The sequence below is a fragment of the Dysidea avara genome, chromosome 7 (genome assembly GCF_963678975.1).
Source record: "Dysidea avara chromosome 7, odDysAvar1.4, whole genome shotgun sequence".
NCBI classification, from domain to species: domain Eukaryota; kingdom Metazoa; phylum Porifera; class Demospongiae; order Dictyoceratida; family Dysideidae; genus Dysidea; species Dysidea avara.
In genome coordinates this window covers 16,527,016-16,549,934 of record NC_089278.1, presented here as the reverse complement: position 1 = coordinate 16,549,934, position 22,919 = coordinate 16,527,016, and the positions used below count along the sequence as shown (strand labels likewise).

The 22,919-nt window shown below is 37.6% G+C and overlaps 1 protein-coding gene across 1 annotated transcript in view; it reads right to left on the bottom strand.

The window, feature by feature from the left end:
* Nucleotides 1–22,919, bottom strand: part of LOC136261028 (hemicentin-1-like) — a 121,076-nt gene that overhangs the window by 78,862 nt on the left and 19,295 nt on the right. The window contains exons 4-13 of the mRNA XM_066054993.1: nucleotides 21,447–21,746; nucleotides 21,080–21,388; nucleotides 20,679–20,978; nucleotides 20,313–20,621; nucleotides 12,391–12,690; nucleotides 12,025–12,333; nucleotides 10,009–10,311; nucleotides 9,648–9,956; nucleotides 9,239–9,538; nucleotides 8,873–9,181 (exon numbers count right to left, since the gene is read on the bottom strand). Of these exons, the coding sequence (XP_065911065.1) occupies nucleotides 8,873–9,181; nucleotides 9,239–9,538; nucleotides 9,648–9,956; nucleotides 10,009–10,311; nucleotides 12,025–12,333; nucleotides 12,391–12,690; nucleotides 20,313–20,621; nucleotides 20,679–20,978; nucleotides 21,080–21,388; nucleotides 21,447–21,746 (3,048 nt within the window). The remainder of the gene's footprint in view (nucleotides 1–8,872; nucleotides 9,182–9,238; nucleotides 9,539–9,647; nucleotides 9,957–10,008; nucleotides 10,312–12,024; nucleotides 12,334–12,390; nucleotides 12,691–20,312; nucleotides 20,622–20,678; nucleotides 20,979–21,079; nucleotides 21,389–21,446; nucleotides 21,747–22,919) is intronic.

The following is a 22,919-nucleotide window of genomic DNA, read 5'->3' as shown; positions in this document are numbered from 1 at the left end:
GTTTTAAAACTGAGGTTGACTGTATCAGGCGAGCTGCAAAATGGGTGGGAGGCATAGGGATGAATTATGGGTGGGAGGCGTAGGCCTGGAAGGCAGGCAATATGGTGTTCAAAAATTGAAATGGAAGGCATAGGGATGAATTAGGCCAAGCTTTGGGCCATTCAGGTCTGAAAATTGGCTAAAATGGAAGGAAATTCATAGCAGAGGTACTTATTCAACACCATAGAGCTGTACAGCCACATACAGTCATCCCCAGGCTGACCAGAGCTCCACAAAGGCCCCACACTGCACATACGGATCACCACTGGGCTTGGGAAAAGCAACCAGCAGAACCAGACCACTCACGTTTAGCTGATTTTGATTGTGGAATTAGATAGTTTATTCATGTAGCTTTGTGTCCTGGGTGAAAATTCGAATCTGCTGACATGGGCGATAAGACCGGTTTTCTCAGACTGGTTTGGATCATTCCATGTCAAATCACCAAGGAATTGTAGGGTCACCTCTTGAATTTTGATGAAACTAGGTGTGTTTGTAGTACCTATGGTGCTCATCACTCATACCAATTTTTAGCCCCATACACCACATAGTTTCTGATTTATGACCACAAATATTTTGAATATTTCATGAAAATTTGAGTTACAAAATCAACTGTAGCTCACAATTGTGTTAATATTTTAAAATAAAATTTTCAGTGATTAAAGACTGTTAATTGATCTTTCAAGTAATCCATAACTTATGAGATATCAACTTAATTAAGGTTCAAAAAGGCTCCATTAAAAACGTTGATCCTTAATATTTCAAAAAGTACTGCTTCAACTTCTTAGAATTTTTTAGTAAATAATAATTGGGTCATGGTCCATTGTTGATAAAACTTTTGTGGTAGGGCCACAATGGGTTCAAGAGATATAATTAAATATGTTGTGGTATGTAGCGGAATTTTGTAGTCTACTACTATTGCTATATGGGAGTGCATACCTCTAACAACCACTCCTGATAAGGCCATGCCAACTTTGTCTTACACAATGAAGGTGTCCAAGTACAGTGCAACCTGTATTAGTAACCACCTGTATTGAAAGACCACCTTTGTACTGTAATTTATTTAGTCTAATTTACTGTATAGTTTTCAAATGCAGCCAGCTTATCTTCTTGAGCAGGTGGACTTAAAAATGCCTTTTGTATTAAGTCAAATTCCACAACATAGGCTCACTCCACACTATTTTAATTTATGTACCATATAGTGGGTAAATTTTGAACTCACCAACATTTCAAAAAACATTTGTCTGGTATACCACCCCCCTGATCTTAAGCATTTTCATCTAAAGTGGTGAACTGGTGCTATTACTTATCAGCTTTTTTAATGCTAAACTTCAAAGTGTTTTAGTTTAAAACCAGCTGACAGTTTTTGAAATTTTCAAAAATTACCCATTGTACAATACATGTAATAAATAAAACATCTAGCCACAAACTCTGACAAGCAAATTGCATACTTTGTGGCTCCCTAATAAAAATTTCAATCACACAGGCAATTGTCCAAATTACTGTACTAAGACATGCATTGTTAAGATTCTTCAGTGAATAAACAACCTTCAGGAATGATGTAATAATCACCTCAGCTCTACTCTGCCATGGTGATTACTACATGGAGGTTGTTTATCCACTGAAGAAACCTAGAATTGCACATCTTACCTATGCATAGAAATGTGGATGATATCATATGCAGCTGCTGACTAGACTGGAGAATATTCATGTGACTTAAAGTCTGGTGAATTTGTAATCCTCAATATCTAGTCTATACATGGCTCCGTCCTGTTGCAAATACCAGGCCATACCTGGAGTAGCCGTAGGAAGAATCTCACACCTATCAGACCCTGGATGTGTGAAAGAGCTCCACATATTACTATTGATATGAATATCTGTGACACATGCAGGAAGAAGCTAAGCAAGGAGTCACCAGATGCTACTGGGGTAGTTGGAAAAGACAGATACAATCGGACACAGATGCAGACACGGACATTTCTAAAAAGCACTTTTACATTTATATAACAGTATTTGTTCATACCTAACGTTGTTTTTACAGCAGTCTTCGCTTTCAGATCCGGGAGTCGATCTTGTCATAGTGCTTATCATTTTATAAGCGCATATGCGAAGGACTAGACCAGCACTCCACAGAATGCCAAAGACCATATAGTGTTGTACACATGCTCTAAAGTCTAATACAGAGTTTTTTTAATTGTAGAGATTAGCTTGTATGCCCCATGCAACTTAGCTTAGCAGGCCAAATCCACAATCTTACGCCTTCTAGTATAAGGCACAGGCGCTTATACCAAGTGTTGAGGGTTTCAAGGACCTGGTCTACGAGATTAGGTTAGGACGTGTCAGCTTAATCTCCATGACACTGAATTAGATTTCTAGAGCACGTGTACAACACTATATTGGTCTTTAGAGTGCTAGTCTATCCTTCACACATGCGCTTATAAATGGATAAGCACTATGACAAGATCAACGCCTGAGTCTGGAAGCAAATGCTGCTGTAAAAATGTTAGGTATGAAAAATAACTGTTTTGTAAATGTTAAAGTGTGTTTTAAAAATATCCGTGTCTGTGTCCGCATCTGTGTCCGTGTCCGACCCTATCCGCATTTTCCAACTACCCATGCTACTGAGTTTGTCACCTCTGTCCTACTCTTCCTAGCTCACAAGCCACAGAATCTGATCCTCTGTTCTCTCATGGTTCAGAAGCGGTATCTTTACTTAATATTTGTCTAGCAGTCATCAGTGAGACACCCTTTTCTCAGAGAAGAGGCCAGTCAAAGGCTTAGCTATAATACCATACACACCGCCACATAAGAGCACTTATCTTATAATCCCATAAAGACCCCAAGCCGAAACTTTTGCAACTAATAAATGAATGTCTGAGAAGTATCCAAAAAAAATTCTAATCAGCACATTTTGGTAGATCAAAGGTCAAAGATTACTAATTATCAATTCGTCAAATTAAGCTGTTAAATATACCAAATGAAAGCTTATTCTTTGAACTTTAAAGTGGTGCAATTTGTTTACAAATGCCCAAGTTATGATGCTTTGAATGTCACAAGTACAGCAAAAATAGCAAAAATGTAGAATACTTAATAGGCCATTTTGGGAAGCCATACAAGCAATGGGGTGAAATTCCTTGGGACACACATGATCACTTGGGCTACCCACACACCAAATTTCATCCAAATCTGAGGGGGTCATGTGCACAACTGGTGAACTGATATGGAATTGCCCATACAGTAAATATGACTAAATAAATTGCAGCACAAAGGTGGTCTTTCAATACAGGTGGTCACTAACACAGGTTGCACTGTACTTGGACACCTTCATTGTGTAAGACAAAGTTGGCATGGCCTTATCAGGAGTAGTTATTAGAGGTATACACTCCCATGTAACAATAATAGACTACAAAATTCCACTACATACCACAACATATTTAATTATATCTCTTGAACCCATTGTGGCCCTACCACAAAAGTTTTATCAACAATGGACCATGACCCAATTATTATTTAATATTTTTATTTAATAAAAATTCTAAGAATTTGAAGCAGCACTTTTTGAAATAATAAGGATTAAAGTTTTTAATGGAGCCTTTTTGAACCTTAATTAAGTTGATATCCCATAATTTATAGATTATTTGAAAGATCTCTGAACAGTCTTTAATCACTGAAAATTTTATTTTAATAAATTAACATAGTGGTGAGCTACAGTTGATTTTGTAACTCAAGACGGACCAATTTTTCATGAAATATTCAAAATAATTATTTGTCAGAAACTATGTGGTGTATGGGGCTAAAAATTGGTATGAGTGATAAGCACCATAGGTACTACAAATACACCACGTTTCGTCAAAATCCAAGTGGTGACCCTACAATTCCTTGGTATTTGACATGGAATGACCCTATTAGGGATCATGAAGGTTTGAGATTTTCTGACCAAAATTATCACCCAAAAACCAGCTTCACAATACCTTCCTGGTGCCTTGGCAGCATTAGTTAGGTATAACCAAGCTCAAAAGTGCCTTCAGTACAACCCTAAATGTTTCAAATGGATTGTTATGAAATAAAATTATTAAATGGGATATTTCTTTTTGCTTACAGGCCTAAGTGTTGATTTACAGTAGTGTGATGCACAGTTTCCCTACATTTGTAAACAGGAATTGTCCGTATTTTTTGTGGTGACTGGATTGATTGCAGAGGTGCTTCTAATACTGTCCTTCGTTTGTAATGCTGTGTAATGGGCTGAACATAGCTGAAAGTGAAGCGTACTGGCCACTTCACTTTCAAGTCAGTAATGGCAGTTGGTGGGCTGGGGAACGTGAATCGTCCATGGTGACTGAATTGATTGCAGAGGTGCTTCTCCTACTGTTCTTCGTTTGTAGCAATGTGTAATGGGCTGAACATAGTTGAAAGCATAGCGCAATGGCTACTTCACTTTCTAGTCAGTGATTGATAGCTGGAGCACGTTCAGATGAAAACATTAACTCTGGCACCATCTATTCTTTTGAAGTGGTATACGTGGGTTCACCAGTCATAATAATGTTACAAAAAGGTAAACAAACAAGTATATGGAAAAATTAGGAATTTTAAGTTTGATTAGGGATCACAGAAAAAGTAGGGAAACAAGGAAGGTCACCTACACCTGCAGATATACTAGTGAACATTTAATCCCTAATTCAGTCATGGGCATAGACTGAAGTAGGGATTAAATGTTCACTAGTATATCTGAAGGTGTAGACGGCCTCCCTTGTTTCCCTACTTTATTTCTGTGAACCCTAATCCTAATTTTTTTCCTTATACTTAAGCATGATCAAGCACAACAACCATTCCTAGCTGCCCTTATAGTACTAAGTTCAGCAACCACATCCCTGAATAACTACATTAATAACATCTGAGGCATGGAAAACATGCCCCTTAACTCATTAATGGCCACTTCCACCATACGACAGCACACATAGAATAAACTTTAGCCTTGCTATAACTTGTAAAATGATTTTCATGGCAAGATGCACTATTACTGAAGCGTACATGCCCATAGAGATTCCATTTCTTGGGATAACTGGATACTTCCTGGACTAGTACATGTTTGTTATGTAATAGCTCAAAGTGTAACCTTTCATAATAGGCGAGTTAAATAGTTCTTTGAGTTGAAAAGTATTATTTGATAATAAAGGAAGTGTTATACATCGATGGAGACAAGTAAAAACAACAGTCGGCAGCTTTATCCCAGATGTGAAATGGTGGAGATGAGTGCATATATGTATGCATGAGCAACAGCAAAAGTAGGGCAAATCACGAAGAAACCAGCTGTGGAATGGATTACACTGTAAGTAAACTGTATAGAATAGTTCTTTCGAGTGTAATACAGTTTTGTAAATAGATAGTTGGGATTCTGTTGTTTGTTTGGGCTGGAGTTTAGACTTTGTTGCTTGATAACTTCATTCCGGTTGCTGTCATGTAAGCAAAAAACAATAGAATTGACCTCCTTAGTTTATAGCAAGTCTTTAGATATAGGACAAGGCTATTGACACCAATTATTAATGCCATCTAAAGCTATTAAAACTGACCAGCAAAAACTTAGACAAAAACATAGTCAAAATTTGCACTATAGCAGATCTCCAACCCTTGGCCGCTACCTATTCTCCAGTCACTGCGCTAACCATTCAACTACCACTGCCAGCAGTTATACCAACTTCTCTTTTTTTCATAACGTTTAAATGATCATTTAAACGAATTAATTTTGGAACGAACAGCGAAAACGAACAGCAAACACGCTGCATAATCTATTATATAACGACCAAGCCACAACCACGGGCATCAAATAGAGAATAGCTGAACTTGTAAAAAAAGTATAGTGCATGCGTGGCGAACACGTTTTTTACAATCACCTTTCGCCCTACTCAAAGCTCCCCAAGTTCCCACCCACCCACATTGCACAACTATACCGAACATCTTAGACAAGTGTACCATTGTATCTCCAATATGCACATGTATGCATTTTCTATCAAATTACCCGCAGGTATACGTATGCATACTAGCTCTCAAAGTCATATAAGGGTCCCCTATGTATGTGGTATCATAATGTATGTGTGTGTGCTCTGTTCCTTTTTTGCTCTGTTTTTTCTTTTCTTCCCCCTTTCCAGAGCTAACCACAAGTAACAGCTTTAAACAAGTCACAACTAAGTACAAATACAGTGGCAGTCATTACAACGGCAGCTACAGCAAGGGCAGCAGTAACCAGTCATCACCAGTACAGGTACGATGCCAAACAAAATAGAAGCAACCGTCAAACAGCAGATCCAGCAGTAACAGCAGCACAGCAACTCATTATCTGCACAGATTGTTACTTGCACAGCTTCGGCAGAGACACAGTATTTGTGCTATGCACAGCAGAGGCAGTCCTTAAAGCATCAACAACAGCACTGGCGGCAGCAGCTACAATACATATTGCACAGTTATTGCACCAGTATCGCTGTCACTAGGGCAAGTACTGGTTCACCCTCTGCCTTTTTAATACACCCCTACTTAGGCCAAAAATAGATTTTTTTTTCTGCTAAACAAACATACTCAAACAAACTCTCAAAGTTATGCACACAACATCTACAGCAACGACGGGGGATGTTAGCAGAGTAATTGCTGTTGATACAGCATCTCCATCCCCCGATAGAGGGAATGTGATAGTACAAGGCCTCAATAGGATGACAGCTGACTAGGTTCATGTAATGCACAGCTCAACAAATGGTTTGGCTTAAGATAATAGCAAGAGTCTGGGAGGGGACTATCGCTAGCCTTGCCCCAGACATCTCGCTATCCCAAGTATCTGTCAAAAAGGAAAAAAAATCCAATATTAATACCTTACATTCTTTTTCCCTCCTCACTACAATAAAAAAGTAATACAAAACAAAATATCCCATGGCTGTTGAGGCCTTGTACACTTACCAAACCCCTCCACAATCATTTGATGGTGTGAGGTCTACAGCAGTAACAACCATGTGAAGGGTAAACAGATGGCCAGCCGGAACTAGCAGTGAAGTGGATACGGAGCTGCACACTGTTACAGTTGAGTAAGGTGAGTGAACAACATTAATGCCTTATAAATGTGAGCTGAAAAGGATTCTATATTTCAGAAGACCAGTGAAGAAGAAACCAAAGCTGAACCTGACCCTCTAACACTGAAGTTTGCCTGTAGCATACTGATGCCTTTCGCTGTCTGTATGAAGGTTAAGCTTTTGGCGAGTTCAAGGCGAGCTAGCTTTGGCCCAGCTTTGCCAGGATGGCCACTTTGCTCCCTCCAACCCTCCACCTCAAACTCACCAAAAACTTACTTTCATACAACTAGCGTTATTGATGCTTGAGTTGCTTGGTCAATGTCAATAACTTTTACCGATACTGACGATTGGTGCCAATAGCCACTACATTAGATTTATGGTTAGTAAGCAGTTCTGTATATTGGACAGATAGCAGTGTACAATATAAGGGGAAATTATTGCTTGGACAGAATGGCCAATCAAAAGTAAATTTGATTGGTCATTTCTGAAATTGCATGGCCATAAGATAGAGGTGTACTATCCTAGTGTGTGAAGCACACCCTGCAGTGCGAAACACAGGGGGGTCTGGGGGCATGCCCCCCCCCCCCCCCCCCCCAGGAAATTTTTGATAAAGGATCACTCTGAGATTGAATCTGAGACCACTTTCAGCTACTTATCACTGAACTTTAAGCACATACATTTTACAGAGAATTAATTGTTTATTAGTAATACATGTACAAAATTTGTGTTTCTGCATATATATTTTACAAAAAAAACTATGAATCAATGTATTATACAGCCAGTTTGTAGACTTAGCTAGGCTAAGTGCTTTGTCACAAGTGGTGTTGAGTCAGCACAGATTGAATTATCAACTAGCTATTGTTAAAGTTTCTCTTGTGAATAGCAATAGATCAAAACTTACTCTCGAACTTTCCGTGTGCAGAACTGTTTTATCACGTGACTTTCATTCCACTTTCTCCAGCCACTGCATCTCTACAGATTATAACCACGAAATGGCCATCTTATACTTAATATCGTACCTCCACTTCACAAACATTACTTTCTTTTCTTCTCTTGGAAGGCGCCACTTGTGTAGTCAGTGTAGTGATCGCTTCTTCACAACATCGACAGTAACCCACAATTGATAATTTGGGTAAATACGAGGTGCAGTGCTCTAGATTATGCATGCGCATTGAGTCGATGCTTCGAAGGGATCGAGACTTCACGTAATGATTAAATAGCTTCGGTATGGAAAGTTAACGATACGACAATAATAATAACTATAATATTACATGTTAATAATAAAGAATTACAGTTGTAAAAAATTTGATCGGCACAAATGGCCGACCAACGGCTACATTGATCGGTCAACAGCATCACTTGGTCGGAAAATGGCCGAGGGCCGACCGTTATGTTGTACTCTGGATAGTATGATGTGATTCAGCATTTGGCTAGTGATCTCTAAGAATATAGCAGTGAATGATAAACGATCTAGTTAACACTCATAGCAATTGAGCACAGCCACCATGTCCCTAGCCGCACTAATAGCATAGCAGATATATGGTAACCTTGCCCATTGAAGTATCATGTAGGGCAGAGGCTTACTCTAGATACCCTAATAAGTCTCCACTCTTAGGCTTTACCAAACAAAGCATTTATAAAACTTGCCCGACAATGTAAATGTCATATGTAGTATTATTTGCTTGCAAGTAGCAATGTTACATTATCAAAACACAATAGCACATACAGACACAGACACATTACAGACAGATGCATGCTCTCAAACAGGATAGCTAGTAGTCACTTACACTGGACAGTTACGTTGACACTTTTGGTAACAGTATTAAGTAGATTACTAACTGAACATTCATAACTTCCACTATCATCTCTATATGATCCTGTTATGATCAACTCAACAGTGACTCTAGTTACATTCCCTTCATTAGTGGACATTAATGAGTTACTAATTGTTGTCCTATTACTAATTTTTCCATCAACTTTTCTCCATTCAACTCCAGGAGGTGGATGACCAGCACCAATACATCTTAGTGTGATATTTAATCCTTCCTTAATGTGTTCTGTTCTCCCTTCTAATGGTTCAACAAGTTCAGCAGCATCTGTAATAACATGACATGTTCATATTAACCACACATTAGTGGAGAACATTTTCTTACCATTCACTGTCAATACTCCTACACTTCTATCACTATCGAGTTCATTAGTAGCAATGCAAGCATAAGTTCCCACATCAGATGAAAATGCATTAAAAACTACTAGTCTACTCTCAATAATAGTTGTGTTTATTGATGTTGACATTATCATGTACTTGCTTGTATTTGACACATTTATCATAACACCATTGAAGTACCAACTGATGTTTGCAACTGGTTCACCAGTAGCTTGACATGTAAATGATGTTGGATTAGTTTCATTTTCCAACTGATCAACTAATTCCATGATGATTTCTGGTTGAACTAAAACAATGTGGGCAGTAAACGAACACACAATACACACACTATAGTACTATTAATGTGGGCCAATTCCTACAAAACAAAACAGCTACATGACATCATAAATACTTACACTGAACAATAAGGGAGACATTCCTGATATTACCACCTAACAAATTACTAGCTGAACAAGTGTAGTAACCAGTGTCCTCCCTAGACACATTTGTAATAGTTAAATTAACTGTCACTTCAGTTATATTTCCCATATTGGTAGACATTGTTGTGTTAGATATTGAAATGTGTTCACTTAACATTTCACCACTTCTCTCCCAAACAACAAGTGGTGGAGGATAACCTGTACTAATACACGATAGTATAGTAGTTTGTCCTTCCTGTGTGTAGTGTATTTGTCCTTCTGATGGTGATGTGATATCAGGTGACACTATAACAGTAATGATAACTTCATAAAAAATTAACATCATTAAATTGTTTACCATTAACAGTTAGTATTCCAAAGCTTCGATCATTTCCAATAATATTGGTAGCATTACAAGTGTAAGTTCCCACATCAGATGATGTTACATTGTATACTGTTAGAGTGTTCTCAATAGTAGTAGTTGTGTTTAATGATGTTGACATTATTATGTACTTGTTTGTATCTGACACATTTATCATAACACCATTAAAGTACCAACTGATGTTTAGAACTGGTTCACCAGTAGCTTGACATGTAAACACAGCTCGGTTTGTTTCATTTGTCACATGGTCAACTAGATCCGATACAATCTCTGATTGAACTAAATTGAAAGTAAAGGAGAATGTATCATACATGCATATACAAGTAAAAGGAACACCATCCACATAAGGGATAATTCTAATCCTACAGTATGACTTGTTTGTAGCTGAACTTCTTACAGGGCGACTTGTTTGCAGCTAAACTCTCTGCAGGGTGACTTTATTGTAGTTGATCTTTCTATAGGATGGCTTGTTTGTAGCTGAGTTCTCCATGGGTCTCTACAGGGAGGAGGCTGAACTCTACAGGTGACTTCTGATCTCTCTACAGGGTGGCTTGTTAGTGGGTGATTTGTTTGTTGCTAAAGTCTCTACAGGGTGATTTTGTTGCATAGCTGTACTGACTTGTTATGTAGCTGAACGTTCTTACCTTACTCAACTTCCATGGTACTTTAATCACAAAGCAAAAAATTTCATTAAAATTTGTTGCTTAGCCGCTCTACTTAGTGGCTTTTACTCTAATTCTTGTATACTACTGCAAGAACTTTCTATAATGATTATTCCATCTATTTACTGATTTTCAGCTCTAAGCGGTTTGCCTGGTAGGAGTGGAAACTAATAAATTTGTTATTCACGAATCTTAATTGATCGTGTAATTGTGACACAGATTGGATTTTGTATCATATTTCCATGGTCTTTATCTTAATTTCTTTAAAACCACAAAAAGGTACTCCTGTAATGGTTGCTCCATCTATATACCAATTATCAACTCATTTCTTCTAGGGGTTTACTCTGTGGGTGTGACAGAATTTCAATCATATTTTATGCAAATAATTGGTCATAACTCCGTGATTGTAATTCATCAGATTCCCACCAAACTTGGTACTGCGATTGAGCCTTTTTAAGTGTGCCAAATTTCAGCCTCTAATTGAAGTACTCATTATTGGATTTTGTGAAGTGTGCAAAATTAAAAAGAAATGAATGAAACTCTGACCACTTGTATATCGGAAATGTCTGGGGCGATTTTCTTCAAATTTGGTATGTAGACTCTGCTACCTGGCAGGCACGTCTGTAGCAAATTTGGTTCAATCGGATAAGAGATCATGGAGGTACATATGCATGAAAATCACATTTTTCTTCCTGTAAATATACTCACGGTGTGACACACTAGCATCTTGGGCCGCACGACACACTATCATATCTTGGTTTATAAGGAATAGCATAGCAGAAACAAGGTATATGGTGACCACACCCACTGAAATATCACATTTACTCTAGATACTCTAATCAGTCCCCACTATTAGCAAGGGTGTAGCTAGAAAATTTTAGAACAAAAGGCAAACCTGACTACTCTATTAGAGTTTACTGTGCAGGTGACTGCTCTATTAGAGTATCTCAATCTTTTGCAGTATTGAATTCTTTTCATTCAAATAACTTTTATCAGCTATTGATTTGATTTCATTTATTATTATCCTCTTGGTAATTTTCATGAGCCGTTCTTCCTTACCAGAGCTAAAGCACATTATATAGCACAAACAGGTATAAAATACAAGCAATACACACATACAACTAACACACATCATACTTAAATACATAGATTTAACACAATTAACAAGCTACACCACTGCTTAGGCTTTACCAAACACAAAACTTTTTCAATAATTCAAAGGTCATCTGTACTAATTATTTGTTTGCAGTATCATCAAAACACAGTAACACATACAGACACACTACAGACAGACACACATGCTCATACAGAGTTGCTAGTAGTCACTTACACTGGACAGTTAGGTAGACACTGTTAGTAACAGTGTTAAGAAGATTACTAACTGAACATTCATAACTTCCACTATCATCTCTATATGATCCTGTTATGATCAACTCAACAGTGACTCTAGTTACATTCCCTTCATTAGTGGACATTAATGAGTTACTAATTGTGGTCCTATTACTAATTCTTCCATCAACTTTTCTCCATTTAACTTTAGGAGGTGGATGACCAGCACCAATACATGTTAGTGTGATATTTAATCTTTCCTCAATGTGTTCTGTTCTCCCTTCTAATGGTTCAACAAGTTCAGCAGCATCTGTAATAACATGACATGATCATATTGACCACACATTAGTGGAGAACATTTTCTTACCATTCACTGTCAATACTCCTACACTTCTATCACTACCAAGTTCATTAGTAGCAATACAAACATAAGTTCCCACATCAGATGATGCTGCATTAAACACTTCCAGTCTACCCTCAATAGTAGTTGTGTTTATTGATGATGACATAATCATGTACTTGCTTGTATTTAACACATTTATCATAACACCATTAAAGTACCAACTGATGTTAGGAACTGGTTCACCAGTAGCTTGACATGTGAATATAACTGGATAGGTCTCATTTTCCAACTGATCAGTTAATTCCACATATATTTCTGGTTGAACTGAATGGAAAAATATATTTATACATAATAATTAGAAATATAGTCAAAGTTGATAGTGGAGTGGGCAAGGATTAACAATGCTAAATGAGTATTGTATTACAGACTTTATGACTATTTGCTAACTATTTTTGTTATATGCATATTTTTCAAGGACTTCTAATAAAACACACAGAGAATGTTTATGTAGAACAATCTAGATTTTCCAATGGTACCATTGGTAGATAAACTTTTAGTATTGAGTAGATTTAACCTAGAATTTTCATTTTATAAGGTAGAAATTTGGTGGGTTAAGCAGCTGACAACAGTGGTTCAATGATGAATGGTTTAGGAGTTAGGCTGCAATATTTTTCATTCCTTTGTGGCTGTTTCACTCGAGCCACATATAAACACAGTTGGATATGTTTCATTTATGACATGATCAATTGGGTCAGCTACAACCTCTGATTGAACTAAAATCAAAAATGGGCTGCGGGCTTGATTTTTTCACTGTTCGATGTCGCTTCAGCCCAACAGGTGCCTTTTGGCATACCGCAGTATGTACAATGCATTCTTCATGGACTTATCAGTGTCCTCCTTTGTGTCCCATTCATCTTTGCTGACAGCGAAAAGTGTCGATTTGGCGTTAGTACATGACGGCTTCCCTTCGTAATGGAAACAAGAACGGAAATCGTCCGTATTTGTCATAGTGGCTATTTTGATAGCAGAGGTGCTTTTCAAACAGTTCTTGATTCGTACTGCTGTGTAACGGGTTGAACATAGCCGACAACGAAGTGTAATGGATACTTCACTTTTCAGATGATAATTGATATAACCAGAGTACACGTGGCACCATTTTCTTTCGGTATATGCGTGGATTGCAGAGGTGGTTTTCGAACAGCTCTTGATTCAAAATGCTGTGTAACAGGTTGAACAAAGCTGACAACGAAGCATAATGGATACTTAACTTTTCAGACGATAATGGGGCATGTGGTGGCATTTCCGATGTGGAACGCGTGGGTTCACCAGTCATAATAATTATTTACAAAAAAAGTTAACAACAAGTACATAGAAAATATTGGAATTTTCAACTAGAGTAGGGACCATAGCACATCGATAAAAAATACTGAAACAAGCTGGAGTAGTGCACGATATTAAACCACAGTAAAACAATAAGAAGTGTTATATCCCTATTGTGCATTTCCTTTATGGTATCTTGAACACAGTAGGGATATAACACTTCTTATTGTTTTACTGTGATTTAATATCGTGCACTACTTGAATACAGTAGGGATATAACACTTCTTATTGTTTTACTGTGATTTAATATCGTGCACTACTCCAGCTTGTTTCAGTATTTTTTATCGATGTGCTATGGTCCCTACTCTACTCGAAAATTCCCAATTTTTCTGTGTACTTGTTGCTGTAACTATTGCTTTTTGTAACTTACTCCAGGCTGGTCCCCTGGACACATCAGTTATTCTGTCTGTCCAGTAATTATACAACCAAGTACTGAAGATAATAAGAAATGCGGTCAAAATTACGTCATAAATAATGAATGAATGAATTGATGTATGTAAAAACTACAAGGCCTACAGACATACACTAACCAGGGATAGAATCACCATTGAACAAAGGCACAAATATATACTACTTACCTATTTTTGTGCTGGTGACTGAAAAGCCATGTTATTCTATTTATCACACACTACTAAACTAATTAAGGTAGCCACGCCTGATGCCCAATATGAAAGAAAGTTTGCCATGCCAGCTGCACAAGACTAGAAACAAAATTAATAGCAGTATGTTTGTTTGTTTGTATTGTTTACTTGTATTGCCTTTTCATCATTCCACCTGGCTTGCCAGGCTCTGGTTGGCTGCGCTGTCTGTTTGTATATAAATAGTGTGATATAGGAGTGTGCGATAATGAATTTTTTGTTATTGCAATGATGCACCTCGTTATCACGACTATCACAATACTTGACTGCACATGTAAATACTAATCTAATCAAAAACAGCCAAGCTGTAAAAAAAGGTGCGGCCCCCAAAAGGGCCATGGTGAAAAAAGATGTGAAATCCAAGGTGACGGCCAAGAAATGGCTGTGATGGTAGGTTAATGGTAAAAATTTTAATAATGATAATTCAGGTGAATTTTGTGCCGCTTGGTCTTGGCACCAAATTCACCTGAATAGTCGTTATTAAAATTTTTACCATTAACCTACCATCACAGCCATTTCTTGGCCGCCACCTTGGATTTCACATCTTTTTTCACCATGGCCTTTTTGGGTCCGCACCTTTTTTTACAGTTTGGCTGTTTTTGATTAGATATCACTTCTTTTTGTATTTGTATACTGTAAAGCCGGCCTATGGCTGGCTTTGGGACTTTTTTAACCCATGTGTTTTTTTCTTTACCACAGGAAGAAGAAAAGAACTTAAAGAAGATTTTTAATACTTCAATTATTTTTGATTTTATTAGTAATTATACAAATTATATACATATATTTATTACATGCCCATTATTCCCCACAGGATATTATTTTGCAGCTGATCTCTTTACTGGGTGACTTGAAATGTAGCTGAACTATCTACAAGGTGACCTCTTCTAGCTGATCTCTCTACAGGGTGATTTGTTTCTAGCTGAACTCTCTACAGGTGATTTGTTTGCAGCTAAACTCTCTACATGGTGGTTTCTTTGTAGCTGAACTCTCTACACGATGGTTTCTTTGTAGCTGAACTCTCTACAAGGTGACTTCTTCTAGCTGAACTCTCTACAGGGTGATCTTTTTGTAGCTGAACTCTCTACAGGGTGATTTGTTTGCAGCTGAACTCTCTACATGATGGTTTCTTTGTAGCTGAACTGTCTACAAGGTGACCTCTTCTAGCTGATCTCTCTACAGGGTGATTTGTTTCTAGCTGCATGAACTCTCTACAGGTGATACGTTTGCAGCTGAACTGTCTACATGGTGGTTTCTTTGTACCTGTCTTCTCTACTAGGTAACTTCTTCTAGCTGATCCCTCTACAAGGCGATTTGCTTGTAGCTGAATTCTCTACAGGGTGATTTGTTTGCAGCTGAACTCTTTACATGGTGGTTTTTTTGTAGCTGAACTCTCTACAAGGTGATCTTTTCGTAGCTGAACTCTCTACAGGGTGATATGTTTGCAGCTGAACTCTCCACAGGATGGTTTCTTTGTAGCTGAACTCTCTGCAAGGTGGCTTGATTGTAGCTGAACTGTCTAAAATATTAACTGGTTGCTGCTGAACTCCCTACAACATAACTTGCAATGTAATAGAAATCTATAATGGAGTAAGTCATGAACTAGGTGAATGCTCTATTAGGGTGTGACTGTTCTATTAGAGTATCTCGATTTCGCATTTGCTACACGGAGTTGGCTTTTGAATCATAAGTCAGTGGTTTGTAAACCAATTGTTCTGTACTACTGCAAGGACTTTCTACAATGACTATTCCAGCTACATAACAATTGTCAGCTCACTGTTCTAAGCGGTTTGCCTGGTAGGCGTGAAAATTATTGGTATTTTTATTCACGAATCTCGCCAATATTCCAATATTCACGAATCTCGATCGCGCAATTGTTACACACCTTCGGTTTCATGTCATATCTCCATAATCTTAATTTCGATTGTTTTCAAACCACCACAAGGCACTCTACAATGGTTGATCTATCCACAAACCGATTTTCAACTCATTCCATGAAGCGGTTTACCCTGTAGGCGTGACAACAAATCGATCTTATTTTACGCGAATAATCGATCATAACTCCTGAACCATTCACCAAATGTGCACTAAATTTGATACTAGGATTCGTCGTTGGACTCCCTTTACGTGTGCCAAATTTCAAGGTAATCGGAATACGCGTTTGTGTTTTATAGCAATTTTCCAAAGTGTGCAAAAAGACGAAGAATAATAAGAAATAAAAATGAACTTTTGGGCACTCATATCTCGGAAATGGCTAAGGCGATTTTCTTCACATTTGGGATGTGGGGTGGCCTACCCGGCGGGCACCTCTGCAGCAAAACCGGTTCCAATCGGGTGAAGGATCACGGAGCTACAAAGGTGTGAAAATCGCGTTTTCTTTCTTCCTGTCAATATACGGTGTGGCGCGCCGGCTTCTTGGGCCGTATCGTGTGTCTTGATTAGATACTGTAATGTCTCTAATAATTTATCACTATGTCATTCATTATGTAGTTGTGCTTGCTTTATAGCAATATCTGGAAACCAGTATTATGAGACAAAAAGTTAAAAGTACTAAAATTATACCTGGAATTGCAACATTGTCTAATTTCAGGTTGGTCACATGTAGTTTACAGAAGTATCCGGAACTTTCCTGTTATCACAATAATGTGATAATGAAAATTTTCTTGTTAATGATAATAACTTTTCATAATAATCAATTATTCATGATTATCACACAGCACTAGTGTGGTATGTTTTAATGTTTGCTTGTATCGCACATTTCGCCTTCACCTGGTTTGCTAGATTCTGGCTGGCTTCCTTTAACTGGCTTGCATATTCTAACAATACAGTATTGTGTATCTCCTGCAAGTTGTATATGCCATAGTGTGTACACATCACTGTGCCACACCACTGATGAGCCGCATTTAGTTACCAGTGACCTCTAGTTGATACTGCGCTGTATATTGGCTACATGGCTGAATAATATCCATCTTCGGTGTTGCCAATAAGGTATTGCTGCATACAATACTACAATAATGTATAGCTCTCTCCTGTATGTTTGGCATGTATATATACTGTGTACACATCACTTTGCCATTGCCACACCAATGATGTACTGGCACTTAGCTACCGGTGGCCTCTAGTTACGATGCCACTGTTGTGCCATATTGAGTTGATTAGGATCATAATTGTTTTCATCGTGCCTTCACAACCTAGTCATGCATAGCCTCACCAGGGGGTTGTCGCGTTGATGTATGTACTTGGTTGTATGTGACCCAGTCCTAGTAATAAAATTTAAAAAAAACTTTATATACAGTACAGTCCATTTATAACTTCACACACGCTTGGCATTTTTGGCATGGTGCCATGCAACTGTTACCATGGCAAAAGCAAAAGTTACGCGTGGGACTGATGCCATGGCACAAGGCATTACCACCCATGGAAAAAGAGATTGCCATGCCATGACATTGCAATGCATGGAGTCCTCTGTTTGCCACATGTGGAACCAATGCCACGTATGTGGAACCATTGCCACTCATGGCTAAATAATAGCCAATGCCCTTCTTAAGTTTTATCTTTCCAATACTATTTAATAAGTTTGTAAGCATTGGAAAATGCATAGCAGCAGTACTGACTGACGCGATCAATCGATTGCAAATGGGGTGTCCACTATACATGCAATCATGCATAGGAAAACACCAAGTAATGGCTAAAAGGATGTTTATAATGCATTATCTATCACTTTATAAGGTGTTCTAAGGCTAAAACTATGGTAGCAAGCTAAACTTTGATGGTGCAAAAGTGGGTGTGGCACATGAAGATCAATTGCGAAAAGACAAACATCGATCCTTTTATAATTCGAAGTTTACTTAACCTTAAACCCACGAAACATTCAAGCTTCGTCCCAGCCCTATAGTACAGCACTGTACATGTAACTACTGTAGAGTTTGTGGTTTACACACACGCGTGGCAGCTAGTGAGGGCTACATCTGGTGTGGCATGTGCCATGCAGCAAACATGGTGTGGGCCACACAACAATGTTTCATGGCAAGTGCCGTGGTGCTGTGTGGCACCACGCCAAACATTCCACATGTGTGTGAAGTTATAAATGGACTGTACTATAGCAAATAGCCATGAAAAAGCAAGCACAAAATTACAGCTAGAGCAATAATCGGTATTAATTAGTTATTGTATAGGTATTTTTGGTATCGGATGACTATAGGTATTTTTCTGCATTGGTAGAGCACTAGTTTGCCTTATATGATTGTCATTGTATCTCTAGATAAGAAGAACAAAGATTTGTGTTAAAATGGCCTCAAAGCCAATTTATGGTTGACTTTGGGAGTATTTAAAAAACAAAAAGAAGTGAAATTCATGCAAAAACAGAGATAATGATTGCAGTTATGTCATGGCTGCCACCTTTGATTTCACAACTTTTTTTTCACCCACGCTTTTTGAAGGCTGCACCCTTTTTATACAGTTTTGCCATTTTTGCATGGATAAACAAAAGTCTAATTTGTTTTATATACTTCATGCTTTTAGACACATGAAATTTTCTAACTGCTCCTTGTGATGCAAGTGTCGTATACATACAGTAGTCTTTGATTATTTATTTTTATTATCACTGTTCAAAAAACAATTATCAACCTTAAAAGTTATGCTGTTGCTGCTATTCTGTGACTAAATCATTAACCTGTATGTAAGTTGAATTACTGTTGTACTGTCTTTAAATGCCACATAGTTGGTTAAACCATTTTTTTACAGCTTGGCTGTTTTTGTGTAGTAGTTATTACACAAAGCTATAAACTAACTGTAGATAACTTAACCAACACTTTTAAAATTATGTGTGACTGGAAAGTTCATGGTATAACCTATAAATTAAAATCAACAACTTCTTCCACCATGCACTATTGTTTAAATATGTAACAAGTAGAAGAAAAAAATTTAAATTGGGTGAGGGATCAAAGAACAAAAAAGTAGTGAAACAAAAGAATAGCAAAACAAGAGAGGTCGCCTACACCTGCAGATATACTAATAAACATTAATTTTAATCCCTATACTTCATTCTATGAACCTTGTGCCCATCAGTACATATGTGCAGGTATAGCAACCTCTCTTGTTTTGTTACGTTTTTTGCTATTCCTTTGTTTCACTACTTTTTTGATTTGATCCCTAATCTAACTTAAAACTTCTAATTTTTCCTTCTACTTGTTTGTTTACTTTTTTTATAACATAGTTGTGACTAATGAACCTGCGCATGTCATGCTATAAGAAAGAATGGTGCCAAGCATGCCATAAAATTAATTTTGCATCTGAACACGTGCCCTAACAATCAATTACTGAAAAGTGCAGTGGCGATTATGCTTTGTCTTCAGCTATGTTCTACTCATTACACAGCAATACGAATGAAGAATAGTAAGAGAAGTGTCTCTGCATGCAATCACTACGGAAAATACAGGCAATAAGCATATTAACAACTACCACAGCCACAGGGAAGCTGAATCACACTAATACAAATTGACACCCTGTGTTCTCAGTGAAAATAACTGGGACACATAGGAGGACAAAGGTAAGTCCGTCATGTGTGTATTGTACATACTGCAGTTGGTGAAAAGGCACATCTTGGGATGAAGCAGTGTCAAACAGTGAAAAAATCAAACCCATATGTTTAGTTAGTTAGATAGTTAGTTAGTTAGTTATTTAGTTAGTTAGTTACTTAGTTAGTTAGTTAGTTAGCTAGTTAGTTAGTTAGTTAGTTAGCTAGTTAGTTAGTTAGTTAGTGAGTTAGTTAGCTAGTTAGTTAGTTAATTAGTTAATGAGTTAGTTAGTTAGTTAGTTAGTTAGTTAGTTAGTTAGTTAGTTAGTTAGTTAGTTAGTCAGTCAGCTACTGCAGCACTACTGACAGTCTACTGTACTGTATGATATAACAATAAACAATTGTTCAGTACTTACATTGGACAGTTAGGTTGACATTGTTGGCAACAGTGTTTAGTAGATTACTAACTGAACATTCATAACTTCCACTATCATCTCTATATGCTCCTGTTATGATCAACACAACAGTGACTCTAGTCACATTCCCTTCATTAGTGGACATTAATGAGTTACTAATTGTGGTCCTATTACTAATTCTTCCATCAACTTTTCTCCATTCAATGTCAGGAGGTGGATGACCAGCACCAATACATCTTAGTGTGATATTTAATCCTTCCTTAATGTGTTCTGTTCTCCCTTCTAATGGTTCAACAAGTTCAGCAGCATCTGTAATAACATGACATGATCATATTGACCACACATTAGTGGAGAACATTTTCTTACCATTCACTGTCAATACTCCTACACTTCTATCACTACCAAGTTCATTAGTAGCAATACAAACATAAGTTCCCACATCAGATGATGTTACATTGTACACTGTTAGTGTGTTCTCAGTAGTAGTTGTGTTTATTGATGTTGACATTATCATGTACTTGTTTGTATCTGCCACATTTATCATAACACCATTAAAGTACCAACTGATGTCTGGAGCTGGTTCACCAGTAGCTTGGCAAGTAAATGATGTTGGATTTGTTTCATTTTCCAACTGATCAAGTAATTCCACAATGATTTCTGGTTGAACTAAAACAATGTGGGCAGTAAATGAACACAAATACACACACTATAGCACTTAAGTCAATTCCTATAAAACAAAACAGCTACACGACATCATAAATACTTACACTGGACAATAAGGGAGATATTCCTGATATTACCACCTAACAAATTACTAGCTGAACAAGTGTAGTAGCCAGTGTCCTCCCTAGATACATTTGTAATAGTTAAATTAACTGTCACTTCAGTTATATTTCCCATATTGGTAGACATTGTTGTGTTAGATATTGAAGTGTGTTCACCTAACATTTCACCACTTCTCTCCCACACAACAAGTGGTGGAAGATAACCTGTACTAATACATGATAGTGTAGTAGTTTGTCCTTCCTGTGTGTAGTGTATTTGTCCTTCTGATGGTGATGTGATATCAGGTGACACTATAATAGCAATGATAACTTTATAAAACTACTATATTAACATCACTCAATTGTTTACCATTAACAGTTAATATTCCAAAGCTTTGATCATCTCCAATGATATTGCTAGCAATACAAGTATAAGTTCCCACATCAGATGATGTTACATTGTACACTGTTAGTGTGTTCTCAATAGTAGTTGTGTTTATTGATGTTGACATTATCATGTACTTGTTTGTATCTGACACATTTATCATAACACCATTAAAGTACCAATTGATGTCTGGAACTGGTTCACCAGTAGCGTGACATGTAAATACAGCTGGATATGTTTCATTTATCACATGGTCAATTAGACCAACTACAATCTCCGATTGAACTAAATTGAAAGTAAAGGAGAGTGTACCACACATGTATATATACAAGAAAAAGGAATACCATCCACATAAGGGGTAGTTCTAATCCAACAGTATAGTAGTACTGTATAGTAGCAAGAGTAGAAGAGCGTATCCAACTGCCATATACCATATCAAAAATGATCCTGTTAAGTCTTTCTGCATATTTCAGTAAAATTTAGGATATCATAGAAGTGTTCATATCTAGTAATCATCACCTTCAACACTTACAAACAATACAAAGCCTGTGTGCACACCACTTGTTAATAGACTAATTTAACACCTTCTTTGAAAATGTTTTAACAAGCAGAGTGGACTTTACAGGATCATTTTTGATATGGTATATGGCAGTTGGATACTCTCTTCTCTATTATTTACTCTTGATAGTAGGTATCCCTCTTCAAATCAAGGGCACCCACCAAAACGCTGTCACTAAAATCATCATAGAACCATTTCAAGTAACAACAAAAGTACCTGCATGGAAGCATCTTACTGTAGTGTACCTAGTGTCAAATATACTGTAGAATTAAATTCAAGAACACTCTTTCAGAAGTCCAATTTTTAAAAATTTCCCAAACCCAAAATGTGCCCTCTGCACCTTTCCTTTCCTTTAAATGGAGTTTAACTTGTTAAACGAGGTTAATGTTGGAAGCCAATTGTAGGAGGGTAATACCATCAAGGAGCAGCTACGGTATTATAGGAATGGGCATCAGTTGGAGTCTTGTGTTAACGCATGTGCGAAAGATCCAATGAAGAGCCATGTGGTTGATGATAGTGTCTTTCTCAACATGTGTCCGCAAGGAATGGGGACAACAAAACTGGCGTTCTGGGTGTGTAAAAGACCGGCACCAACCGGGCCGCTGCCACCTGAGTGCTGACCGCGGAGGCAGTGCTGTCTCTGCCAACATTTCCTGGCTCTTCATCGATTAAATTGTGAAGTCTTTCCTGTTTGACGCCTGCTATTTCATAGGTGTTTACTGCAAGAGGGTCGAGTTTTACATTACACTAGCGCTTCAACTTATTTCGAGCATAGTTCACTGGTGCGAGTTACTGATGAGTACCTGGGCCACTTTGTGTAATTCCTTATAGAAATGACCAGGTTCAGTGCTAAGAAGCGTAGCTTCTTGTTACAGTCAGTGACTAACACTATGTATCGC